The sequence below is a fragment of the Atractosteus spatula genome, chromosome 12 (genome assembly GCF_055471065.1).
Source record: "Atractosteus spatula isolate fAtrSpa1 chromosome 12, fAtrSpa1.hap1, whole genome shotgun sequence".
NCBI classification, from domain to species: Eukaryota; Metazoa; Chordata; class Actinopteri; order Semionotiformes; family Lepisosteidae; genus Atractosteus; species Atractosteus spatula.
In genome coordinates, this window is record NC_142717.1 from 29740415 (window position 1) to 29766270 (window position 25856).

General features: G+C 35.3%; 1 protein-coding gene across 2 annotated transcripts in view; it reads left to right on the plus strand.

The window, feature by feature from the left end:
* hivep1 (HIVEP zinc finger 1) overlaps nt 1–25856 on the plus strand; it is an 82297-nt gene that overhangs the window by 31858 nt on the left and 24583 nt on the right. For both annotated transcript variants that reach the window (XM_088929255.1, XM_088929256.1), the window contains exon 3: nt 15445–15498. In XM_088929255.1, the coding sequence (XP_088785381.1) occupies nt 15445–15498 (54 nt within the window). The remainder of the gene's footprint in view (nt 1–15444; nt 15499–25856) is intronic.

Genomic DNA, 25856 nt, shown 5'->3' on the forward strand with positions numbered 1-25856 from the left:
GAGTCGCTCTGGTAACTTAAGAGATAGTAGCTGCCCACATACTGTACCTCTCTCTCCCACTTGTTTCTCCTGTTAATAGTGATTCCCCAAAGACTTGACCTAGACTTGACTTACAGTAGGAGCAATCTGTCATCCCACCTAACCAAGTAACATGAAGATGCAGCTCCATACAGAAACATTCTGTGTTGCAATGCAAATTGTTGCAATGCTTATTTGAAAACACTTCGGGATGTCAGCAAAACATTCCTGACAATGTCGTCACAAACAAAATATAAATGCAAAAATGCAGCAATGTTCGCTTGTCAGCTTGGAATTTCGTAACATTCCGAAGAGTTTATGAAACTTGCCCAGGTAACGTCTTCTAATAATAATATACTAATTTAAGTTTCTGAAGTGTTTGCAACTTGGCAGGAATGTTGACTAAAATTACTTAACAATATAAGCAAACTGCATCCTTCCAATAACACTGTAAAACCCTTATAAAAACATTTTCGTCCAGCATAACCAAACCACAACCATCCGACCACATTTGCAAATGTTGTGTTAGCTGGGATGTCATTTCCCCTCAGTATATGGGATAGGGATAGGGATTTCCATAAAAATCCAGTAATCTTTTTCAAATAAAGAAGGTTTGCCTAACATTATGGATTCTAACACAGGATTTATCTTTTTCTACCCTCATGTAAATGTTTCAGCTACTGTAGTTTTTTTCTCTTATGTCATCAACATACTATTACCTTTGTGCCAGCGACTGTGACCTCAGTTAAACACCATGACAATGTCCAGTTACAAACTGCTTGGGCAAGATGTGGTTAAATGTGGAGTCCTCTCGACCACTTCAAATTGCAGAAAAACAAGATTAACATGAAAAAATGAAGCATCATATATTAAATAATAATTTTGGGGATCCATTAGTGTGACAAAGTTGCAGAAAAAAATCTCACCGTTGAATTCTTCATTAGTTAGGATTTAATTTCTGTGCATTGTTGCATGCTGTCGTAAACTTTAATAATATTTAGTTTTAAACAATGAAAAACAATACCAACTCAATTAAGTTAACAGTTATACAAGCATATGTCATTTGAGAATTGGGGTTATTTTGGCATATTTGTTATGTTTTAATTAAACACATAGCTTTATTTTTTAAAATGTATATTGCAATACCTTTAAGGATAACGTTCATACAGTATATGCTGCTGACCTTCACAGCATCCCACTTTTAGATAAAATATTTAATAAATGAATAAGATAAAATTCTCAAAATCACAGATACTCAAAGGTCACACTTTGGGGGGAAAAACGTTTCTGGCAAACAAAAAGGCATTGTTAAGTGTTTGAATTTATGACTGATGGATGGGTTAAATTTAAGATTGTGTCTGGAGCTTGGTTCATGATGTGTTATCATGATTGGTTTGGGAACAGGTGAAACCCATTACAGAGGCTGAAATCCTTTGTTTGTTCCTTATGAGTTTTGGCTTTTGTCTTCCGATAGATTCAGAGCTAAATGTTAAATTATGACAGTCAGTAATATGTATGTAAAAACAATTTGAAATTTAGAGTAAATCTAATGGAAATAATTATGCATTCTTGCTTAATGTAATTGTGATATTTTGGGGGTCTTACAAATTAAATTGCAAAGCATTTGAGTTACATTAAACTTATGTTGATATTAGACATTAATAAAATTGATTTTTTGGGTATTGGTTGCATTTCATGCATCAACAAAGTAGAATCTTATTTTTTATTATTTCATTCTTTATCACATACCCCTGTTAATAAGAAAACTAGTATAAGAAGGCTCAGTCGAAGTCAGAGAAATAAATTAGCAATAAATCCCATAGACATTTTTCTGATTGGCAGTTTCATAAAATGGAAAATGCCAGGAAAGATATCGGTGTCCCTTTATTCAGTGCCTGTCTGCTGTGAACTTATACAATACTGCATTTCCTTTTTCATAAATAATATGTTCAGTGCAGTAATATGTTTGACAAAATATCCCTTTTTTTAAAGCAGCATGATTTTGTTGATCACTGTTTCTTGTGTTTACAAATAATTACTTGTCTGATTTGCAATCAGTTCCATAACTAGTTGTCCCAGAGAGCTAGTTTGGAAGATATTGCACAATCTTTTTTTCTGAGATATTGGCAAGCTCAGTCTTGGCCTGTTTGTAATTTGAATTTATTGCTTCCCACTAACTAATTGTTATGGTATCTGTGCTTTGGTGTGCAGTGCATAATTTAAAAAAATAATCAGTTTGTCAGAGTGATCTTTCATACCTGTATTAGTTAATTGTTCATCTTGTATCTTGTAAATTTAGAGTTTTTGAATACTTTCCCAAAGCCCATTAAATCATGTCTAATGTCTTCTTAAACATGCATATAACAAGGCGAACTCTTTATCTTCTACATATATAGAATATACAAATGAGGCCTGTGTCACAGGTGAGGTGCTATTTTTTATTGTTCTATAAATTTAATGGTTTTACTGAAATAACTTAGTTTTATAGTTACCTGTCATTAAAAATAATTTATTTTGGGAAGACTAACAGTGATAAAAAATATTTTAGTTGGAATTAATTTTAAAGCTGATCAGAATTTTGTACTTCAGGAATGTTCTTAAAGTATGTTTAAGACAATTGATTAATTGTGAGGTATGATTTTTATTCCAAAACTTTGAATTAGTTTTTTCTCACATTTGGGTATTTTTATACCTTGTTAAAATTTCATCTGCAACACTGAGTACCTACAGTACCTGTAGCCTCTGAAACCTTTTCTAGTATCAATTCTCTACTCAGCACTTTCATTTCCTGCAGTAAAAGTTATGTAGAAGCGCTTTGCAGAAGGGTTAACTGTGGCCTTTCACTTATCTACGTGGTAAAGTGTAAAGACTTTGAATAAGAAGATTGTGTACCATTCCTCCTAAATCCACTCACTGCACAATATTCAATCATTCATTTAGCTTGTTCTTAACTAATTGTTCTTCTAATTAACACATTAGCAGAGCCTTCAACATTAATGATTTTTACAGTGGCCCACCCCAGGCAGTTTTGTAATTAAGTGGTATTAATTATTAGAAAAATATTCAAAGTACTGTTATCTCTGGTGGAAAAGTAACCCCCCCCCCTTCTCTTTATCTGAAGTGTGTGCAAATTTTGTTTTCAGCCTGAAACTAATGAGATGTGCTTCCTGTTCAATTCGTTTAACTACTGTTAATGAAACATTTTTGGTCTGTGGATTTAGTTAAGTGAAACTGCTGGGTGAATGCTGCAGTAGTTCAGAAATGTGGTAGGGGAACTTTACACATTGAATTGAGACTGACATTTTGTATATTCTGTGAAGAAGAACAGACTAAATTTAAGTGTGGGAAGAGGGAAAGAATGTTTTGTGGCTGAGTCTTTAGTAAAATGTAGCAAGGACTTTATTTTTATCATGAGTATTTCTTTTATATATTTTTTATATATGTATTTTATTGTATTTAAATACTTTGTGTGTGTAATGTTTCTTTTGCTAAGTAACTAGAGTGTTTTAGAAATAAATAGATTGAGTAATATTATCTCCAGGTTTTTATGTACATCTACCTTTTTCACAGGAATTTGAAGTAGGTTAAATTAAACTCTTCTAAAACCTTTTTTTAAAAAAATTTTGCTTCCCATTTGTGAATGAAACTAGAAAAGCAGAAACTTGATCAATTCCTACTGCATATGAATCTTTCCAGGGGAGGATAGACAATTGAAAGGAAGCGGAATGCGGGGAGCAGTGTGAGACTTCCACGCGTTGGCATTCTGTTAGCATGGCTAGGAGGCAAACGCGGAGGACTGATTTCTCTCAACGGCTTTGATTCGTAACTAGTGGAGGTGGCAGTTTAATGCGGTGGGGAATAGTGGGTGGCACTGGCCCAGTTTAAAGAAAAAGAAATTGAAGGAAAAAGTCAGAGCGACAGAAATGTAATTCACAAACAGAAGCTTGTCAGGGGTGGGGGTTGATAAAACTAGAACACATGCAGGGAAGTTCACAAATCTGGCCAGCAATAGTGGACAAGAGGGGATTTATTTTCTAGGACAAATGTTTTATTGGCATTAAATGAATCAACTGAAAGAAAAGGGATTTATAGTAATATGATCTGAGATTTTATTGAGATTGGTGCATTTAATTTCTGATTCTGTATTGTTGTTGTTATCAAGCAGCAGGTGAAATAAATTGGTGTTTTAGACGTATCCTTCGCAGAATATAAAAATTAATTGAATTTATTATTTTTGGGAATGCCCAATGTTCCTGTCGTGTTTTGAAAGGTTATTTTTGTGTTCTCCTTCTTGAGATGTCCTGAGCTGGGGGGAAAAAGTCCTGAATGATAAACTACAATATAAGCTTCCTTCCTTTTATAGCAATAAGCTAGTTTACTTGACAATGAAAGCATCTTCACAAATAAAAGATAATCCATTCATACCCCTGCAGTTTTTTGTCATTCCTTACATAAAAGTTAATAACAAAAACAAACTCTAAATTAGAGTTCTTTACTGAAGTTGAAGATTTTATCCTAGAATTCAAGTCAAATTAGGTGCAACGTTTGCTGTATTGGGAAACTTTTAATTGTGTAAAAAAACGAGTTATAGTTGTTTGGCATTTCAGTGCTTCCACAGTTTACAGTTACAGTTTGTTTTCAGTGTGTGCATGTGCTTACAGCCTGAGAATATGAACATGAAAATTCAGACAGTCTGGCTTGTTGAACACCCTTGCCAGTATTAAAAGAGTAAATATGTCTTGTTTTACGAAGAGAGTAGAAGAAGAAGATGCTGATAGTTCTGAAGCAGCTTTGCTGAGGCTCTTTCCATGTTGATTTTAATCAGAAACTCACACTCTAACACAACAAAATGGCAACATTTGAAACATCTTCCGTGTAAAACTAGCATTTCTGAACACTGCTAGGCTAAAAAATGTAAGCTTCACCTTCAGTAAGTTTGTGGGTCTAGAGAAATGCTAGTGCAGGTTCGTTGCACCATCAGCTGAAATAACAGAAATAATGTTCCTGTTATTTCATGCATTACAAACCAGTGATGAAGAATTTTTAATTTTTCTGCCTTTTAATTTAACTTTACTTTCTTATATTTGGCTTAGTCTTTATCACACAATCACATTTAAAGATAACTACAAGCCTGTTTTCGAAAATGTAATTCTTTTTAAGAATCTGCTCTTCCCCAAACATTTTGGGGAAATTATATTTATATTTAATATTTAGGATGATTCTACATTGTTTTTAGATTCATGGCTATGTATTTCTAGTATTTTCAGTATTATTGGGTTGGTTTTTGCATAGGTAAACGCTATAGGCAAAACCCTTTTTTAATTAGATCTTATTTTGTCTTTGCAAGACTCAGTAGGGTCTAACTGGGAAAAAAGACTTAAAATTCATTTTTATTTCTGATTTAAGGCTCCTGTAAAACACTTACACTCCAGATTGTCTAGGTCTTCGCATCACCTTGCATTTTGTGTATTGTTGTGCGGTGTCCATCTTCCAATCTTCAGGTACATTTCCTCTTTCTCTGAGTATTTTATGCTTGTCTGGATCTGCAAAGAAGCTAGTGTCCATGCTAGAAGTAAAGTAGAATACTGTTACTTGTACTATATGTATGCGACAATATAGTATATGTACTGTATATGAGAAACCTATGAGAATACTGTGGCAAATACTCATACAACACAAAAAACACATGGACCACATGCTGGGACGTAACACTGGGTCATTAGAGCTTCAGTACGTTCTCAGATTTATGATTGACTTCCAAGAGGTTAGCAAACAGATAGTGAGACAAATGAGGTGATTTAAGGTACTGTATGCCAGACACTGGATATCTTTGGTTCGGTTTTTAAGTGGTCATCATGCATTATTCATCAAAAAGAGTTGCTTTTTCATTAATAATGATAATGATTGTCAGGAGCAGCGGGAATAAGACGTGTGACCGAATGGTATTCAACCCTCAACACTGTACGCTCGCGTTCATCTTCTGTCTCGGCTCCCTGGACGCATGCATCTGTGCCACACTCACACAAGGCAGCTCCCCTGCAGGCTTAATTGTTTGCTTCCAAATGCATCAAGGATCTGTAGAAGGCAGCTTGCTGTGACTTTCTCCCACGCAGTCCTCACCACCCCCTCATCTTTGGCCAGACTTGATGTGACTGGACTTGAAATCCAAATAAAAAAACACAGCCCAACATATGCTTAGATTTCCTGTCATGTATTACTTATGAGCATTTGCTCTCCCCCTTCTTTTCCTATTTATATTACAAGAATAGGAATGGAAGCTGAAAATCCTACTTTTGAGTTTATCTGTTGATATGAGGTGTCCTTTCATTGTTTTTTTTTTTAAACAAGATTTACAAACTCACAATATTGACTAAACTGTCAAAGTATAACAGAAGACTATCCAGACTTGCTCTTGCATTAGACACTTAATTTATTTCCATTCTCCAGCTATAGTATTTCTGCTGTTGTTGCTTTTAGGTACAGATTTGGTTCATTTATTAGCTTAAATCTCATAATATGTTTCTTTGGTAACATGCATGTTAATTATTACAGACCCTGTTTGCATCTAACTTAATTATAAACAAGCCCTAAAAATTGCCATGTTCTATAAACAGGAAAGTATTTTTGCTTGTAGTTCATCACTTTATGTATACAGTGCATATTGCATTTACAGATATAATAATTTTTGCAGTTCTTGGCTAGTTTTTGTAAACTGAAAAAATTAAAAGGTCATTAATGGAACAACCAACTGATCAAGCAAACTTGCAGCAAAATAATTCTGTCAAAGTTATGTTTAAAATGGACATCACTGCATTCTTCCAGCCCACCACTACATAAAGGCAAGGTGCTGTGTTTTGACATAAAAAATGTCATAATGTCATGTCCACCCCTTTGTTTCTGTTACCAAAAACAGAAAAAAAAATGTACATAATGACATCGGCTTTACCTCATTCTAGCCTGATCTCCTGAGATTTCAGAAGCTAAGCAAGGACAAGTCTGGTCTTTACTGGGATGCGAGACCTCTAAGAAAGTGATGTTGGAGGACCAGTTGGTGGCGCTCTTCTATCCATACTAGAATTTCCAAAACAATACCTCAGTATCGTCACAGGGGTCACTGAATATGTGTGTTTATCCTGATGTCCTGGCTATATTCCACCTACTTAATGTTCCCCCTTAATTCAGCTGATGAAGCAGTTTTTCACTTCTCCACCTGATCTGCTGTGTAGTAGGGCTGCTGGTGCAGATTGTTTCAGTTTTAGACCTCTCACCCCATGAGTAACAAAAGGTTAATTGATCACTGTCTGGTTTGTTGTGCTGTTTTGGAAAATGCTTTGGTCCTGCAAAAATTTATAGTGTCCTAAGTATAAAAATCTCTTGTCCACAAATGGCCATATTGAGGTAACAAACAGATCTTGTTTTGCAGTACGCACGTCAACAATATTTTAACCTCGCTGGTGCTGTACAAGGTCCAGTTTATCCAGATGGTCAGACTCACCATGGGCAGTGTGTTCAAAAGATGTAGTATTTAAAGGAGGTCAGATGGCCTTAGCAAATCTCTGCCTGTTTACCAATTTGAACAAGTCATTTTTCATCCTGAACTGTGAAAGTTAAAGTAAAATTCCAAGAGATTTATACACATATGAGGGGTCATCAATAAATAATTCATTTCCTTACAAAAATATTTGTTGAGAGAACATGTGATGGGAGGAGAAAAACTGAGTTTTGTTATGAGTTTACTTTAGTGTTGTTGCACAGTATTCTTCAAAATGAGAAAGCTCTAAAAGCATCTGAAACCTCATCCTTTCTATTAAAATTTTGCACCACAGATATAAAAAAAGACATAAGCTTCAGCTAGCTGTGAATGAGAAATTGTGAGACTACTTGCAGCAGATGTGTTTAACTTTTTACTCTAAAGGTATATAATTAAAAAGGTTACTGCTTTAACAAAGATACTAATTGAACTAATAACCTCTATGAGGGGCTGTCAATGCACAGTATGTTTCTTCCTTTTGGGAGCAGCAGTGTGGAGAAATGGTTAGACCTCTACACTCAGAACTGGAAAGCTGGCGGCTTCAAATCTGAGGTGGAACATTCCTGTTGTACCCTGGAGCCAGGTACTGTACATTTCTTGGACTGCTCTAGTAAAATGCCCAGACATATAAATGGGTACAAATGTATGTTGCTTTGGAAAAACCAAAAGCTTCAACAGAACACATTATAATGAAAGTCACGCTCATGCTATTTTAGCCATGTTTTGTATGTGTCATTTATAATTTGCTTCTGATTATTCATTTTATTACCTTAGCAGAAGTGATGGAAATCAAGTGCAATATAAAGGCCATTGAATTAAGCACAGCAAACAAATGCCGTATAAATATCTTGTAAAGAATAGATCACTTTCTAAAGTGTTTGCTTATTTTATTGATGTTCAGCTTTCTCTATGTTTTTTTATGGTCATACACTAAATTAATAAAATTTAGATTTTTTAGGATTCATTCGCGCATTTGTTTATTTTTTCATGACTTTGGAAAGCTACTTATTCAGTTGCCAGAAACCTGGAATCATCTCAAAATGACAGGGGCAGAACAAGAAGAGCAGCTAGCTGTTACATTTCTCAAAAACAAATCTTGTCTGCTTACATGGGATATTCTATTACTGGGTAGAAACTTTTCCGCTACTCAGTGCCCAACACAAGGGAATAAAAATGGCAGTTCATTCATTTTATTTGAAAAACAACCAACTGTATGACAATTGCCTATTTTTTTTTCTTTTACTACTCATTTACGTTGTCTGCTAATGTTGTGCCCACATGTAAATTCCTCTCTACGCCTTTGGGTGTTGGGCATAACTTTGGACCATCTGTAACATATTCTGTTATAGCTGTGAGGGCATGGAGCACATTTCATGAAAGTCAGTCATGCAAATGGGAGTTCTTCAATAGCAGTCAGTCTTCCTCATGGGGTTAGGGTGGGTTTTAGTTCTAGTGTTAGAGAGACTCAACGACATCAAAAAGGCTATTCAAAATCGGAAAGAGAAGAATTAACAATACTTCAAAAACGACTAACCACTTCCTGTCTTTTTCAGGTAATTCATATGCCATCTCAACTATTTAAACAGAGAAGAAAAATATTGTGAGAATGTGTCTTAAAAACACCTACACATTCCAATGATTTCTTAAAGCAGATTGTTCAGGAAGTGTGAACTGAAAAGAAAATATCTGATCTGAAAGTGGAAGGAAGGTCTAAATTATTTTTTGTGCACTTTTAGTTTTGTGGAATAAGCTTTGGGAGGCAAAGGAAATGTTCTAAATCTTAAAGTACAAGAGGTAATAAGCACTGCCAAAGTAATGGAAAATTTAAAATCATGATCATAATTGACTACTATTAATACTTGACCCTATGATGTTTTGGACATAGTGTAAGTCTGTGTAGACAAACTTTATATTTAATGCCTCATTTGTAGATGGGTTTTAACTGTCCCTCATTATTAAGAGATGTATAATTGTCCGGGTGTAGATGCGTTGACTGCTCTTTGGATGAGATTCATTGTAGTGTTTAAGACTGACACGGACAGATTGCTATTTGACTTAATTTAACCCACACCCGATTCTTTCAGGACCTCAATAATAACAGGTGTAGAATTAAGGTTTGAAAAAAACAGAGAAACTAGTTAAATTCTACTTCCTTATCAAATGAAAAGCGAATCAATTAGTTTCTAGAATAAATGAGATAATCTTAAGTGTGTTTATCTCTTACCTTTCTTCCTGTACTGCATTTAGTAATGGACTGGACCATTTTACAATACAAATACAGAATGTTTATATACTAGGATCTTTAAGTAAGACATACTGTTCAGTTTGGATTTTTTTTCCAAATATGTAGATTACTACTATATATTAAACATACATTTTTTGTATTACACAGATAGAGATTCTCAAAATTCATTAAAAGTGTTGTCCTTTTCAAAACTTTTTTGACTTCTGTGAATCATCGTGGAATACCGGAAGCTACAGAGCTCTTTCTTTTCTTGAAATAATCACATTTAGAATAGCACCAGTCATTTGAAACAGCAAACAGCACAGACAGAAATAGAAGGTGATCTCCAAGAGTTCCATGATACTTCTCTCATGTGCAGAGAAAAAAAGACTCCTGTCTGGTTTCATTCTGTCTTTGTTTTGTGTGAGTGTTCCTGAGCTTGTGTGATTCACACAATCATGCTTTCTGAAACATCAGACTTGTGACATTGCTGTCAGGCCCTGACGAGAATGGCTGGCCTCTTTGGAAAGGTTTGGTAAGGCAACAATAACTTTCTTGATAGGAAAGATGTTTAATTATTCCTCAGATCAGCGTTTTTACATAACCACCACAAATCTGCACAAGTGTATGTTTTAAAATGGATTTACTTTTCAATTTTATTTATTTAAAAATGTTTTTAGGGAATAGACTGAGTAGTTCATAGATTATTAGTTTTGTTTAAAACAGAACTCCAAATGTATATTAATTGGACTAATCATAAAAAATGCCTCTTTTACATTAGTGAGGCTCAAGCATCAAAAGGCTGGTATGAAGGGTACAGTTTTGATGCACACTGTTGTAATACCAGCATAGAGTACACTGACTGCAAATGCCATTCTGATTGCTATGAGAGCCCACGTATTGGCATGATGCCATCTCTTACTTATTTGAGTATAAAGATTTCTACTGTAATCCTCTCTCCCTGGAACCGAAAGTTCTTACCGTTATCTGACTTTCTGTTGGTGCTTTTTATTTTTTCTCTTGGACATTCCCAAAAAGCCAGTGGCCACTCTGTTGGAACAGAGTGTTCAATGTGACATGTTCTCATACAGGTAACCTTTGCGGAGAGAGAAACAGTCAAGAGCTCAAGCCATCAATTTTTTGTTGCAGCTGATCCTTAGAGCTTTTAGTGGTTACACCTACACACTCTTAGTTCAGACTGCAAGTTTGTTGAACAAAGAAAGACTTGGCATGCTGGCAAAAAAGTCATGGAAAATGAAAAAGCATGTTTACTTGGTTATTATAAATGGCATAATAATGGCTGTTATAACATATTTACAGCAGACAAATTGGACTCCCTTCAGATGTTCTAAAACCTCTGTGAAACAAATTATTTCACAATTGGAAGTAGAAACTTATGCCAAACATGGGGGCAAAGTTTCTGTCCTGTTAGGTCATGGGGGTCTTGTGGTTTCCAGTTTAGCTCTTACTTACACTGCCTTATAGTCTGTAATTGGTCTTAAAATAAGAGCAACTAAACAGTTGAAACTTGAAAAACATGCTGAATATAAATCTACAAAGAGAAGTCTCACACACTTCCTGTTTAAAAATGCCCTTTGTTTAAAAAAATGTATATAGAATGCATAAAAATCCCGATGGGATTTGGGTGTCTTCGCAAATTATGTTGCAATGGCAGAGCAATTAAGAGTGATTTCCCAGTGCTTTCCTTATAGGACATGCTTACATTTACGGGTAGGCAGTATTTTCACTAATAATACTTTTTGTGCAGCGCTGCTGAAGGAAATCTCCCTTTCAGAGATGTTGCCTAATGCGCTGGGACTTCCGCTGAAGTGAGTCGCCTCAACCTGCCCTGATTGGCTGGAACTGAATAACATAGTTAAGCCTCCCCGGCTTGTCAGAATAGGGAAACACCAGCAACAGTTGCAGAGCCTGCTCAAGCCTGTTAAATCATTGTCACTCAGGAGGACTCATTGGCTCAGCATGTGATCTAATTCTGGTTTAGTGACGTAAAGCTGAGGCTACACTGCACTGTAACTAAGGCAGAAAAGGAAGACAGTTTCGTTTTCATGACTCTGGATGGTATGCACAAGAGTTGATCTCCTGGCATGGGTAGCCTACGCAGCTTTAATGTGCCAGTGATAATTGTGTAATTTAATCATCCAGTTGAAATATTTGGGTGTAAGAGAACAAAAAAACACAATTTGGGTGTAAGAGAACACATTGTGCTTAATATCCATTTTACTATCTGAGAGCTTTTAAGCATTTTTCTTTGTTCTCGGAGCATTTATATTACTGGACTGTGGTCGCAACAATTCTACCAGTGAATTTTAAATTTTCTGTTGTGTTGTTTTCTGGTGCTAATTCCAACATACTTTACAATAATCACTTATTTAATTGCATTGCATGCGCTGTAGAACATGTATAATTAAATGGTCTGTGATTTAATATGGTATTCTTAACACTATACACAAGCATAAGAGTTATTTTTTATTTTTTAAGTTGCAGTACATGTAGTCTTCCTGTGAAGTAGAATCAGCACAGGTAGCTCCAGTACATGTGTAGCAGTTTTCCCAGGAGGAAGCTGAGCAGTCTCCTGACAGTGAAACAACAGGGTCTCTGCTTCCCCCATTTGCAGCCTCAGTGCACTAGGCCTGACCAGAGACCCTGGCTCTGACAACTGTTGGTTAGTGTGCTTAGTTTCTTTTTTATTGATTATGTAACTTGAAGGGCTTGCAAGGTTGGGATAAATAACTGCAATAAAATGAAGAGGCATCCTTGAGTAGGTTTGTAATGTCTCTCATTTCTGCTTTTGTAGAGGCATAATGGACTCACAGGATACCTTGAAAATCACACTAGCCTTTTTAAAATTGGAGTATTGGTTTTAAAAAGTAGGGACAGTTCAGATTGATGGCTTTTTACATAGTGTGTAGAGCAGCCAGCTGACATTGCGATGTAAGTGTACCTCAACATATGGTTTGTATGTGTGATCAGATTTATTAGCTGTGATGTGGATTTATAGTAGTCCTGCAAGTTTGATACATTTAATTGACTTCCAGGGTGTGTTGTATAATCTAGCATGTGTTTCTAAGGAGTCAATAATATTGTAACAAACACTCCCGATTCAGCGGTGGCTGGTTGGGGAATGACAGGTAGAGATGAGGGTCACTGACAGTTTGATTGCTCTCTTCATTACGGTGGGGCGTGCTAGTCATGGAGCAGGTGAAATAGCTGGGAAAAAGAGAGAAAGACAGCAGGCATCCACTGAACGTAGAGAAAGAGCAGGGATTCTTACCCATTTTTATCTTGGGAAAAGGCAGGAAAGGGATGAAGTTGGGGTAAAAAGGGAGAGCTCATGGGGGCAATCTAACACCAGGGGACATGGGTCATTACCATATAATAATATTAATAGTTACTGTAAGACTTACCGCATTATCTGCTTCCTCTGCCATGTCTTTTTAAAATAACGTTCCTGTAGTTCTGGATTGTCCGTTTAGGTGTTTGAAGGAAGGATGTAGTTAGCATTACCTAATTTCTTCTTTTATTCACCGTGCTATGTTATTATACTTTACACCTTTACACATACTTTAATAAATTGAAGCTATGCAAATAACCTATAAACACCACAAAGTATTTATTCCTACTTAAAAGTCTATTATAAGTATATTCCTACTTAAAAGTATATTATTCCTACTGTGTAAGAAGCACAGGCAGCATTTCTTTTTTTGCGATTACCTGATTAAGAACAATCACTTAAGTGTTTTTCACATCTTGGCTCCCAACTTCAAAATCTGCTGCAACAACGTGGGGAGACTGAGAAAGTGTAAACAGATTCCTCTAGCCCGCCCACTTTCGAGCCGTTTGGCTTTTAATACATCACAGAAAACACAGCCCCATCATCACCGAGAGGCTAGTGCTGACGGGAGGAGAAGCATGTCCCTCGCCAAGGCTGCAGCCAAATTTGAGCCAACGCTAGGAAAATCCCACTTACAGTCCACTAGTGAAATGACCCAGGCTTGAACCCATGACACATGCATTATAGAGCTCCACCTGCACTTGAGCGAGTACCTTTATTGGTTCAGCCACTCAAGGAACTAGTTAGCATTTCTTTTAGACTTTACAGTCTATTGAAGAATTAAACTCTTATACATTCATTGCAAACAAATGGAAAAGTTTTTGAACAAAAATCGATAGACATACTGTAGTTCAACTTTTTTAGATGAGAAGATTAGATTCAGGATAGATGTGAAATAACAGATTTTCATTTCACTGAAGAAGCAACAGATACGGTATGTAGATTTATATTTTACATATACTGTATTCATATACTGGTGAAGGCGGTGTATGAAAATGGCATTATTGAGACAGACAGAATGGGTATAAAAATATTTAGCTACCATGTTTGCTTCTATTCTCTTTACCTCTTTCAGAGAATATGTTTTTTTACCCTTTTTCTTATTTCTTAGTACTGTGATACCAATTCACAAGTACTTCTGGTTTTCATTAGCCTGAATCAACTTAACCAGCCTAACTGAACCCATCAGGGCCTGGATCATACTGCAGGGTTTTAGGTTTTCGTTAAACCTGAAGGTGCTGTCTAACACAAGGATATCTGCCACTAATTTTCCATCAGGTATTCACTTATATATTTATTTTATACTGGTTCATATTAAAATATTTTTTTAATGAAAATATTTTTTCCAGCTGTGTACAGAGCACACAAAGTGTATCTAAACTATGTAGCAGTAACTCTAAATGAGTACAAATCTATATTTCTTTGGACATCAAGAATCTAATAATAAAAATTTATTGTTCTAATGCTATGCTACTCTATATATGGTCATGGAACAAGACTACTGGGCTTTTATTAGCTATCTAAGCACCTGAACTACAGTATTACTTCAGCAGGGATTAGGCTACTCTGAGGATGGAAAAGCAATTGCTCACCACAAAGGGAGCTCTCATTAGATGGGTATTGTGTTCTCCAGAGACTTTTTAAGATTTTTGTTTATTACCTTAGTACTCTTTGTAATAGGATGTACTGCAGGTTCCTTGATTTTCTTATAAAAATTGTAAGGGTGCAAGGTTGTTTTCCTGGGGAACTCAATTAATAAATGGCATTCTTCCTGTCTTGCTTCATTGAGTCTTTCTTATTTCAGTGACTGAGGAGAGGAAGTCCTGTGAACTGATATTTTTTACAAAGCTGTATTTGTATATTACAGATCTTGAATTAACAAAGCTATCCTTAAAACATTTTTTTCTTTTTTATTTTATATTGCACTCTTTATATGTTTGTTCATATATATTTGAAATAATTATGCTGGATTTGAAGATACACAAGACTGAGACAGGGGTTGATCTCAGTTCAGATCATCTACATCTAGGAGAATAAAAGGAATTCCTTCACAACATTACTCATTGATTAATTTAAACGTTACCTCCTCCCACTTTCTCTGATTTGCATGGTGTTCCTAAGGCTTTATATGTAAAAGGTACAAAGACCAAGCTTATTTCATGAGGGCTAAAATTCAAAAGTAATGGAAAAAGCACTAGGCCGTTTGTGTTTTTTTCTAAGCTGAATTACTTGGTTAAGTACCAAGAAAGGTGCCTCGGAAACTGTGGAAGTTCGGATAATTGTAATTTTCCAACGGTTCTTTCTCTGTATTTTTTTCAGATAAGATTGAAGAAGCTCAGAAAGAACTTAAAGATCCCGATGATTCACAAAAAGGTAAAGATTTGTATGATGATTTATAATTACATTTTCCCCTGTTGTGTCTGGGCACAGTTACATACTGTAGATTATCCTCTGATTATCCTTGGTCAACATTTCCACAACAGACTTAGTATTCCAATTTTGCTTTATTGTATATCATTCTTGTTTATATTTTGCAATCCATGAATAACTTGAGACACAAGAGTGACAGACCTGCCATCAAAATGCCATTGTGTGGATTCCTTGCTCATTAAACAGGCTTTCCTAGTGTTGTAAATATATTTTACTTTTTTCAATACGTTTTAAAGATTGAGCCTGGCTTACCATTAAAATATTATATCTTATTTTAATACCAGATGCCCTCCATCCAGGACTTAGACAGAAATGACTGTTAAATTTGAAAAGTTAGTCAATTAGGAATTGAAGTCTAATCTTTGTCTCTAAAGAGATTATGCTGGATTATTAGCGAGTTGGTCTTGCACTCTCAGTTAAGTAATTCATACTCAGACAGCAGAAAAACCAAAACTCTGAAAGTTTTTTTATATACTTATCAATAACCCCTCAAAATACATTAATTTTTTCCCTGTGTGTCTGTCGCCTGGAAACTGATGAAATAAGAAGAATCTGCTGTACACGTATAAATCGAACAATGTTTGTGACAAATTTAAATCTGATGCCAGTATTATGTGTAATCATCAGTTTTGCTTGAGTCATCTTAATTTAACACTGTGTAAAGCTTATTTCCATTTCTAATGAAGTGGTAGACTACAGAGACTCCCATTTCCCCTACTCTGCTATTTTACTTGCAGTAACATTTATAATAAAGTACACCGTACATTCCCTAGTTATATACATAAGCAGAATTAAAAATTATATATTTTAAAAATGAATTGCAAAATGCACTTTTCCATTTTAGGGGTACACATTTTTTTTCAAAGTGGCGAAAATAAGTGACAGAAATGTTACATTCCAGGTTTTTTTCCTTAGGTTCTTTGAAGAAATTTAAATTGTTTGCAGGAACTTTTCAATACCTGCTAGGTTTCATGTTTCTACAATACATTAATTAGTGTGCATTGAGTGTCCGACAATTCAGAGGCAGACATTTACAGCCGCAGCTTCTTCGTTCACACTCATAATGGGAAAGCTGCCCTTCCTGTTTTCATTTTCTTGCCATGTACTAGGTCTCTCATTAATTTTTTGTTGTGAAAGGGTCACATACTTAGGTGATTACATACCACTTTTTTCTGTGGTTTGTTCCTGTTTTTCTGTAAGTCGTTTCCAGCATCACATTAGGAATGACAAAAAAGACTGTCAAATATTGTGTTTAGTCTCAAAATGTTTCTGTCCTTCAGAGATTTTTAATGCTTATGTAGTGCAAACACAATGTTCTGATGAATCTATAACCCAGTTTTACATGAATACAATCGCAGTGCTGAACACAACAGTGTAATGTAGAAAAAGCTATGGTATCCAGAATATTTTAGCACCATGAAATGTAGCGTTATATATTGTAAATTTAAATGAATAATTATATCTGGACATCAGAGGACACCAGAGCACATTTTGTTGTTTTTTGTTGTTCATGCAGTCCAGTTGCTACAGAGGAAGGTTCAGAACCTCTGAGCATCATGACCCTCTCAATAACCTGCCAACTAGCATTGGAGGCTTTGGGAGATCATTAATCTCTGCTCTCAGCTGTGGAGGTGCAAATGTTCAGTTAATGTGCAGGAGTGTGTTGGAAAACAAAGGCCAGCCAGCATGGTCAAGGATAAAACAGTTTGCAGTGCGCTTCACAATCGCGAAAGGCAAATGCTAATTAACAGCGCTGCAGGGAACTGATATTTTCTTCAGGGCTTGACATGACAACCACTTCCCATTCGAGTCAGCAGAGACTGGCTTGGGAAACACCCGCCTGTGGTTTTGTGAGAGTGAAAGCAAAACACAGAAGGAGCAGAGCTTAATCAGAGGAACACCAGATATATTGAATTATAGTTCAGGCTGGAGCTTACACGAGTTATCGCTGAGATGGAGGTACCCAGTGTTATTATGTGATGTCTCTAAGTGTGTAGAAAACAGTCAAGAAGTTAGATTCCAGCTCTTAAACTAAAACAGAATTGCGACAGTCCAGCTGTTTAAAGAAGGGCTATGGCTTTATTGCAGAGGAGGTTCTGGTGAAAAGTTGAGACTGATTGTTCGGTTTTAATTAAACCCTGCTTTCAGATGTCATCAGCAAATTATACTCTTGAAATGAATAGACCATTCTCAAAACATGTCAGTACTCTGCAAGACTTATTCGCATGCTGTTGTATTTGCAAACTATTTGTGAGTAGGATTACTGTGTCCATTTAGACAAGTGCTGAGTAACACTTTATATCCTGAAAATGATTCCTGCTTTTTTATACTTTTATTACAATAATTGTGGAAGCCTTCATTGCATTGTATGTATTTCCCGGCATTATGAAATAAAAGAATCTCACAAGTATGTCCTGTAAATGGCTGAATGGCATTTTAATTTAAGGGGACATTTTGTCACATCGTATTAAAGTAAAGGAAATAGATTAAAATAAAAATGTGAAGTTTAATTTGCTACATTAATTGGGTACTGTGAAGCAGCTACATGTGGTGATATTTAGTTCATTTTAGCCACAGTTCCTCTACTGTACTCATGCACTTACAGATGATTTTTGTTTCCTTCAAACAATTTGGAGTAAAAGCTTTTGTTGTTGGGAATAAACCAGCATTTTGACTTTTTATGTACAGTGCAACAAGCCTGTTAGGCAGCACAATGTAAAAATATGAAAGAATACTGATAGGAATTTCTTTTCAGCCACACTCAATATCACACTATTAGTAGGCTCTTTTTTTGCAAACTGTGTTTTGATGATGATGATGAGATAGTTAAAGAGGTTGGTTTTTAAGCACTGAATCCTAGGCTGTTTGTGTTCAAAGACAAAGTTAAAAAGAGACAACATAAGCTATAGTAACTAGCATGACTCCTGATATACAGCACTGTGGTACACGACAACTAATGCCCAAGTTCAATAATTACAATATACAGCTGATTATTAATGGAATTTACTGACAGTGATGCTGAATAGTGATTTAATGCATCCAAAAAACATCTAACACTAACTTAGCAAATTCCTTAAAACAAACTGCATGTTGGTTCAGTATCATTACCAATAACTTAGAATGCGTTTCCCAGGCCTACTGAGGCAAGACTGAATCTGTCCCCACAAGTGAGACAGACAGTGATTTGTTCAGTGTTATATAGAAGCTATCGAGAAACCAAAAAGGAATCTGAGCATGCACTTACTGTACATATTGTCAACAGCATGTTTTCAGTAATGTAATTTTTGTAATTGTTATGGTAAAAAAAGGAAGGTTCCCACAAACTGTCAAACAATTCCAACAGTAATAATAAGCAGAATAGCTCTCTACTGAACAGTTTCTCTTGCAGCTGCAGCTATCTGAGTACACACTGTCCTAAGCAGCTCTCCCTAATGCACTGTAAAAAGTTGCAGCCTATATTACAAGTGTAGGGTTTCTTTTTCCAAGGGAGTGAAAATATTCCATGTAAATGTGTGCCGGTGATTATATTGATTATATTTCATGATAATCAATATATGCATCTTTGTGTTACATACAGTATTTGCAGAGCTCTTGTTTTGTTATGTTGTTGCACATTTTAATGACAACCAGTGGTCTTACACATGTATGAGTATATCGAGGTCTTCACATACTTGTAAATATCCACACAATGTAAAGTTTAAACCAGTAAGTCATGCCTGAAGATGGGTTGACAGTGAGAAAATGACACAGAGCATTACCAGGAAGCCTTCAGTTCTTAAAATATTCCCCGCTTACGGGCTGATGTCATTGCCAAGTCGTATGACAGTCATTTGACTTGTGCTGTCACATCACGACAGGTGGATTGCATCTAGCTGTGGTTTAAGTGATTTCTTTCCAATGCAAAGTCAGAACTCATGTTTTTGTGTATTTTCTAACATAGAAATGTGCATTATTGTCTAGTCTTTAGACAAGTTTTTCTGTTCCTGCTAAGTATCAAAGTTATGCATAGGTGAAGTTAAACTGAGCCTGATTTGGGGTTTATGTTGTGTAAACATTATTTGATGACCTTGTAAGTCATTTTAGATTGTGCACTCTAAAATTCAATACTTGATAGTTTGACATTTATCAATGCAGTTAAAATTGTAGAGAAAAAGTTTTTTTTATTTTAATTGAAGAATTTGTTAGATACACTTGGGACTCTTGAGTAGCTGTGAAAAGAGATTTGTAGTGGGTTTTGTTTTCTAAAATCAAACTGTTGTATTACTTTATTCTTTGGAACATCCAGGATAGTTTCATTCACTTCCAGATAAGCATCTGTTTTATTTATTGTCTTACAACAAATACAATTATAACTATTTTCCTCACACTTTTCGGAAAACTTTTCAAAAACAGCTGAACTAAGAAGTCCAATGCTTAATGAAGAGCAGCAACAAGTGTTGCTGAGCTCCTGAAAGTCAGAGGGTATAATGTAATTAAAATTGCCATAATATTAACTTGTAAAACTATTACTACAGTAACAGTACAATAATGTGAGTTGAAACTGTAATTAGAAATTGCACATTTTTATTTCATTACAATCCATTAAACTGAGGAAACTATGACCAATACTGACAAATGACTTATGTATTCTAGCCTTGTGAGATCCATGACATGCTGTGATTTGAAGTGTGAGTTATACTATTGCAAACTATTATTTTATTGTTCTTTGTAATTACCATACATTAAAATAGCATCCTGTGTTCTAATCTGTCATAGACAGTATGCTGTAATACATTAGTGTTTGAGAAGGGTTTCAAGTGTTTTGAGACTTTTAGACGGCCATTTTAATAATTTTAACATCCTGTATTATGAAAATTGCAGTATTGAAACGGCTGTCTTGGGGTTGCATCTAAAGTAAATTTTTGGCTTTAAAAATAACCTAAACTCACAGGACAGCAAATCTGCAGCTTTGATGCAAATCCTTTAAGTTACAAATTGCACGTTGTGACTGCTAATGCACTGTTACACTGACCTCCACAATATATGTCCACATGGTAAGTTTGTATGGCAAACACTAATGTATTACAGCCTATATTGTTATAGGCTGTGCAGTATAGTTGTATGTAATTTTTACGGTACATTTTGACTTAACTCTTCTCTGTGTTCAGTATTGTCTCAAGGGACCCTAACTTTGCATAACTTTGAAATAAAAAAAAAAAATCACATGCTTAGTGGTAAAGACAGCTGTTGTGGTAATACAGAAAACAAGTGGTTCACAAAAACAAATCCACACTGAAAAAAGACCCAGACATTTTTTTTTTAGTTTTATGCAATATTGAAAACCTTACAAAAGTCATACTGTCCCTTCTTTTCTTACTCCTTTGTTCTGAAATGAATGATTTCATTTATTTTTTAATATTTCTTAAAATATAACAGACAGATCCCCTTGTGATAAACTGTTAGGCCTACCAATAAAACACAGAATTGCTTTAATAATTCTGTAAGAACCTTTAGCATTCTCATTAAGTTGGGGTATAAGTTTCCACACCACCCTTTTTTAATGCAAATTGCTTTTCAGTCATACTGATGTGATTACTAGTTAGGGAATACAGAGCAACTACTGTATACTGTATATGGACATTACTCTGAATGGCAGCAGCTTTTAATTATACCCAGACCAATTGATTAAAACTTCTGAATGAGAAGATATAGTGAGAAGAAGTATGGAAAACTCATTCAAAACTCATCAAAAAGATTGCAAGGCTCTCAATGCAACAGTTTTTCTCAACCAGAAAGCCTGCAATAGTACAAAGTACTTAAAAATAGCCCCTTAAAAATCTATTTTTGTGTGTTGTCTTAAATGTGTTGGTGATTGTATCTGTGCATTTGCAATATTTAGTGTCATAAATTAAAATGATCTAATTGCAGTGTATAATCTGAGTAATAGTAGTACTTCGATCATGGGTACTAACTGAAATGTTCAAGTGTGCTCAAACTTAGTAAACAGGTACTGTAAATACCTCTCAGGTAATGAAATAACTTTGATTCACATCAATGTATTCTCTATAACAGTGAAAACCTTTTGGCAAAATATCTCAACATCACTAGTATTTATGTTTATCATAAATTAGCAGTGAGCAGACTGAAGATGGATTGGTACAGTATGTTGTTATTGTAGTGGCTGAGATTTCAGGGGTGACTGCACTGTCATGAGCATTGTTCAGTAAAAAGTGTCTCCCAGCACAAAATACACAAATAGCACAAATCTGAGATCTTCTTTTCTGTTCAACAAAAAGGTGCTTATTTACAGTATATCTTGATTATTTTTAAAGGAAGATTTCAATTCAGTTGGCCTTCATTTTACTTTTTAGTCATAACTGTAAGGCATACTTACCTGAAGACCTTTCTTATTGGTTAGTTTTGACACATTACTGTTTATACAGCATATACAGTATGTTCTTACTCTCTGCTAGATGGTAGAAAATGGTAAAAAGCACAACAAATCATTGAAAATTGACCTTCTCTAATAGAGTTTCTAAATAATCTTTTAAAACATAAACATGGAGTAAAGTTGCTTAAGTAGTTCGAGAAGGTACAGTAGCTGCGTCAGCATGCGTAGGCTGCAAAGGAACGAGTAAAGGTTTCGGCTTCAGGTGTGACACCCGAAGAAGGCTCCAGAGCCGAAACGTTGTGTTTCTTTTCTTCTCTTTTCAGCATGGAATAAACCTTTACTTGTTCCGTAATGTTGTTTAGCTGCTTTTCAGTAGATCTTTGCATTAATACTTGCATGCTATATAAATTATAATGCTTAACCATGTTAAAGATACAATGAATATGTTCGTTTTCACACACAGGTTTTCTGATATCAAAATTTTCATGGAACTTGGCGCTTTCACAAAAGTAAACCTTAATGAGAGGTTAAGGTTAAGGCTAACCCTAACCCTAAGCTTAAAGAGAGGGGAAGCCTGCAACCAAATTTAGCCAAACAGAATCATCTTTGTGACACCTTTTAAGAACACTAGGCTTGCTTATATGATGGTCAAACCGTTTAGGAATAGAATGGGAACCCCCATCACATACCATAGTCTGCTTAATTTTAAAGTACTTAAGCAGAAAAACTCTCTTTGCAATGCGTCATTTGTTTATTTACTAGGGGCGAGCAGTATACCCCCCACTGCAGAACATCACCCTGTTCGCCAAGTGAACAACGAGCCTTTGCTTTTCATCATTAATTTTGTGCGTGTGTGCAAGCCCACGTCTTTATTTAAAAAAAAATGAGAGAGAGAGAGACCGAGAGCAGGAGAGAGAATGTGGGTGTTGTAATAATGTGTGGGCTTCAGTAGGTTTAGAGTCAGGCAGCGCAGGAGATTTTCTAGAACGAAAACCATATAGTCATTTTAGCCGAGCAACTGCATTTGTGGATGGTTTGGGAAGGACAGAATGCAAAGGTAATGTTTGCGTGCTTTTGCTGTTACAGTGCTGATGAATGGGTAGACATGCCTGATTAGGGGAATATACTGTTAGTGTAGATTTAGTATCAATAAAGGCAAGATTGTGTTTATTATTTTTTTGTTTGTTATCAGGTTGTTCGATATGCAATTTGCTATACGTGTTTACACTAAAAAAAACTGGTGCTCGTGTTTTTAATCTCTTGGACCTGTTTGTGAGGATGAGTAAGAGCAAGATTTTGTTGAGTAAGAATGAGACTATTGTTAATGAAATGTATTTTGGGCAGTTTACTTGCAGGTCACAGGTGTGAAAGGGAAGATGAGCTGTTGAAATGATTGATAATAATCAAACATCAGCAGTGCTGTACAGAGTGCATGATGGAACTCATTATTTTCAAAAAATATACTTTCCAGATATTGCATCTTATGTAACAAAATCTTACTTTTTGCAAAGCTCAGCAAACTCCACTTGATGGTAAATAGCAACAAAACCAAAATATGTTTGATTTGTCATGAACAGGAGCAGATGTTTTTATTGAAGTTATAGGTTTTTTATTATTTTAATCTTTAGATATTTGTGGCGCATCAATGTAATGCACCTAATGCTACGGATAAGCATTAGTAATAAATTGATATCAATATTGTAAACATTGTGCTGATAGGATGGTGGCATATCTGAGTATTTTAATAATTGAGATTATTATTTGAAGAAAATGGTGGATATGTAATGTTGCGTGCATAAAAATTGCATGCATAACAGCAAATCAATTCTTAATATTAATATAAAAATTGATTATTGTATTGTGTTTCATTTGGTGGCCAAAAACTGTTCTATATGTCTTTTTGTCAGGCATGTCCCTGACTTTGATCTTACTGAATTAGCAGGTATAGTTTTTTCATCCATTTATGTTTAATTTAAAGTGATCAAAATATTAAACCACATACCTCTTTGTAAATTAACAACAAAATACATCTGTGCTCCTCAACTAACCTGTAAAATGTACAGGGTGGAACATTAACATCATTCTCTATATACATTTCTTAACGCAATTATTTTCAGATCCAAACTAACAGTGGTAACCTATGAAAAAGCGATTTGATTGCAGTGTAACTGATAAGACAGTGTATGCTGCATGTTTTAACAAGTGAATGAACTGCTGAAAGAGCCCCTTCTGTAGCATGAGATACAGCAATGTGATGGTTTGGGTTCCATTTTGCTGCTCACTGACCATGACCCCTGTGGTGGACCTGATTTGCCTGGATGTGGGTTTCTGCAGAGCAGAGCACTGAGGCTGGCCAGTCTCCAGTGTCAGTGGAAAGATCACTGGTTCATACTGTGGTGTGCAGTGCACACGGGGAGTTAGCCTGACCGGTCACTCTCAGAGAATTTGTCTGCAGCCCACTCAGATTTAAGACAAGTTGAACAATATTTTGTGATAGTGAAAGAAAATCGCAGTTCCGATTCGGTTTTTTAAACCCCTATTCCATAGTCTTTTTTATAGTGGTACTACTTAAGCAAATGCTTTTATCAAAGCAGTGATCACTCAAAAGGGATATTTGTTTTCATAAATACCATACAGTAATATCTTATGATATGGAAAGAGAAGCTACAGTAATTCTAGAGCATTTTTGTAGTTTAGTGGTTGTAGTATTTGCTTTTTTTATGCCCCACATAAAATCTATAATTCACATGCATCTTCATTACTATGATATTTAGAGAAATATGCTTTCAAATAAAGATTATGTAAATGAAAGAAATTAAATGAGTTGCTTTATTTTCCTTTCTTTTTATGCTTAAAGCATTCAAGAATTTTGTGTAAGCAAAAGTGGAAATAAATAAGGCAGAAAAGCGTATACAGTGTAATTTATTGACAGAGAATATTGAGAATTGAGATCGTATCACTGACAGTACGTGTGATATTTTAAAGGTGAGGAACCTTTCAGAATACAACAGTGACAGTTCTCTATTTTTTCTGATGTGCGTTAATATTTATTGGCAGTTCTGTAGCAACCTGTCTTTTTGCTTTGAATCCAGATGAGGTTCAAAGGGATCTCTTTCAACTGTGACAGCAGTTTGATGGAAAGTGACCACTTCATATTGTCCAGTTGCTTCATTTTATAGTGATTTGGTATTTGGTGTCTAGTAAATGGATCTACATGTTGTTTTCTTTTTACATTCTTATTTGTTATTTGGAACATTGTTCCATACTACCTAATAATACCATAATATTGACACAAGTTAAGTCGGATGTCAAGAATAGAAAGCTGAATGATAAGCAGGTAACTGATGCACCAGTTGTGAAATGCATTGATGAATTCCTGGGTCCTTCATCGTGTGATACTGATATTCTCCATGTAATACTTTCCATCACTCTGTTCTGAAGATGGTTTTTCTGCAGCTGTTTTAGAAGAAAAGAATGAATTACATGGAATATCATAATGCATTAATATAATACAATCTGCAGTATGACACACCAAAAACAAGAAGTGCATGAGATAAAAAATGTAAGCAGGGTCTTTCATTTAAATCCGCTCATGAACATATGCATTGCCCTGCAATTTTGTGAGCTGTGTAATTTGTTTCTTTAGGATGACCTGACAATTTTTAAGATTGGTACATGGTTAGGCTTTAGTAGTGATTTTTGGGTAGCACATTCCCTACGCAGAGATAGATTGTATATCACGCATTACGATTGATGTTGTGTCTCACGATTTTGTGCGTTTAAATTAATTTTTTCTCCTTACAACATCGTGCATGTGCATTATTGATGTATTATAACATGCCGTACTATCTATACTATAGATTCCAATGTAGCACAAAAGAAAAGTTGTTTAGGACTTTACTTTCTAAATCAAAAACTAATTGAACTCCTG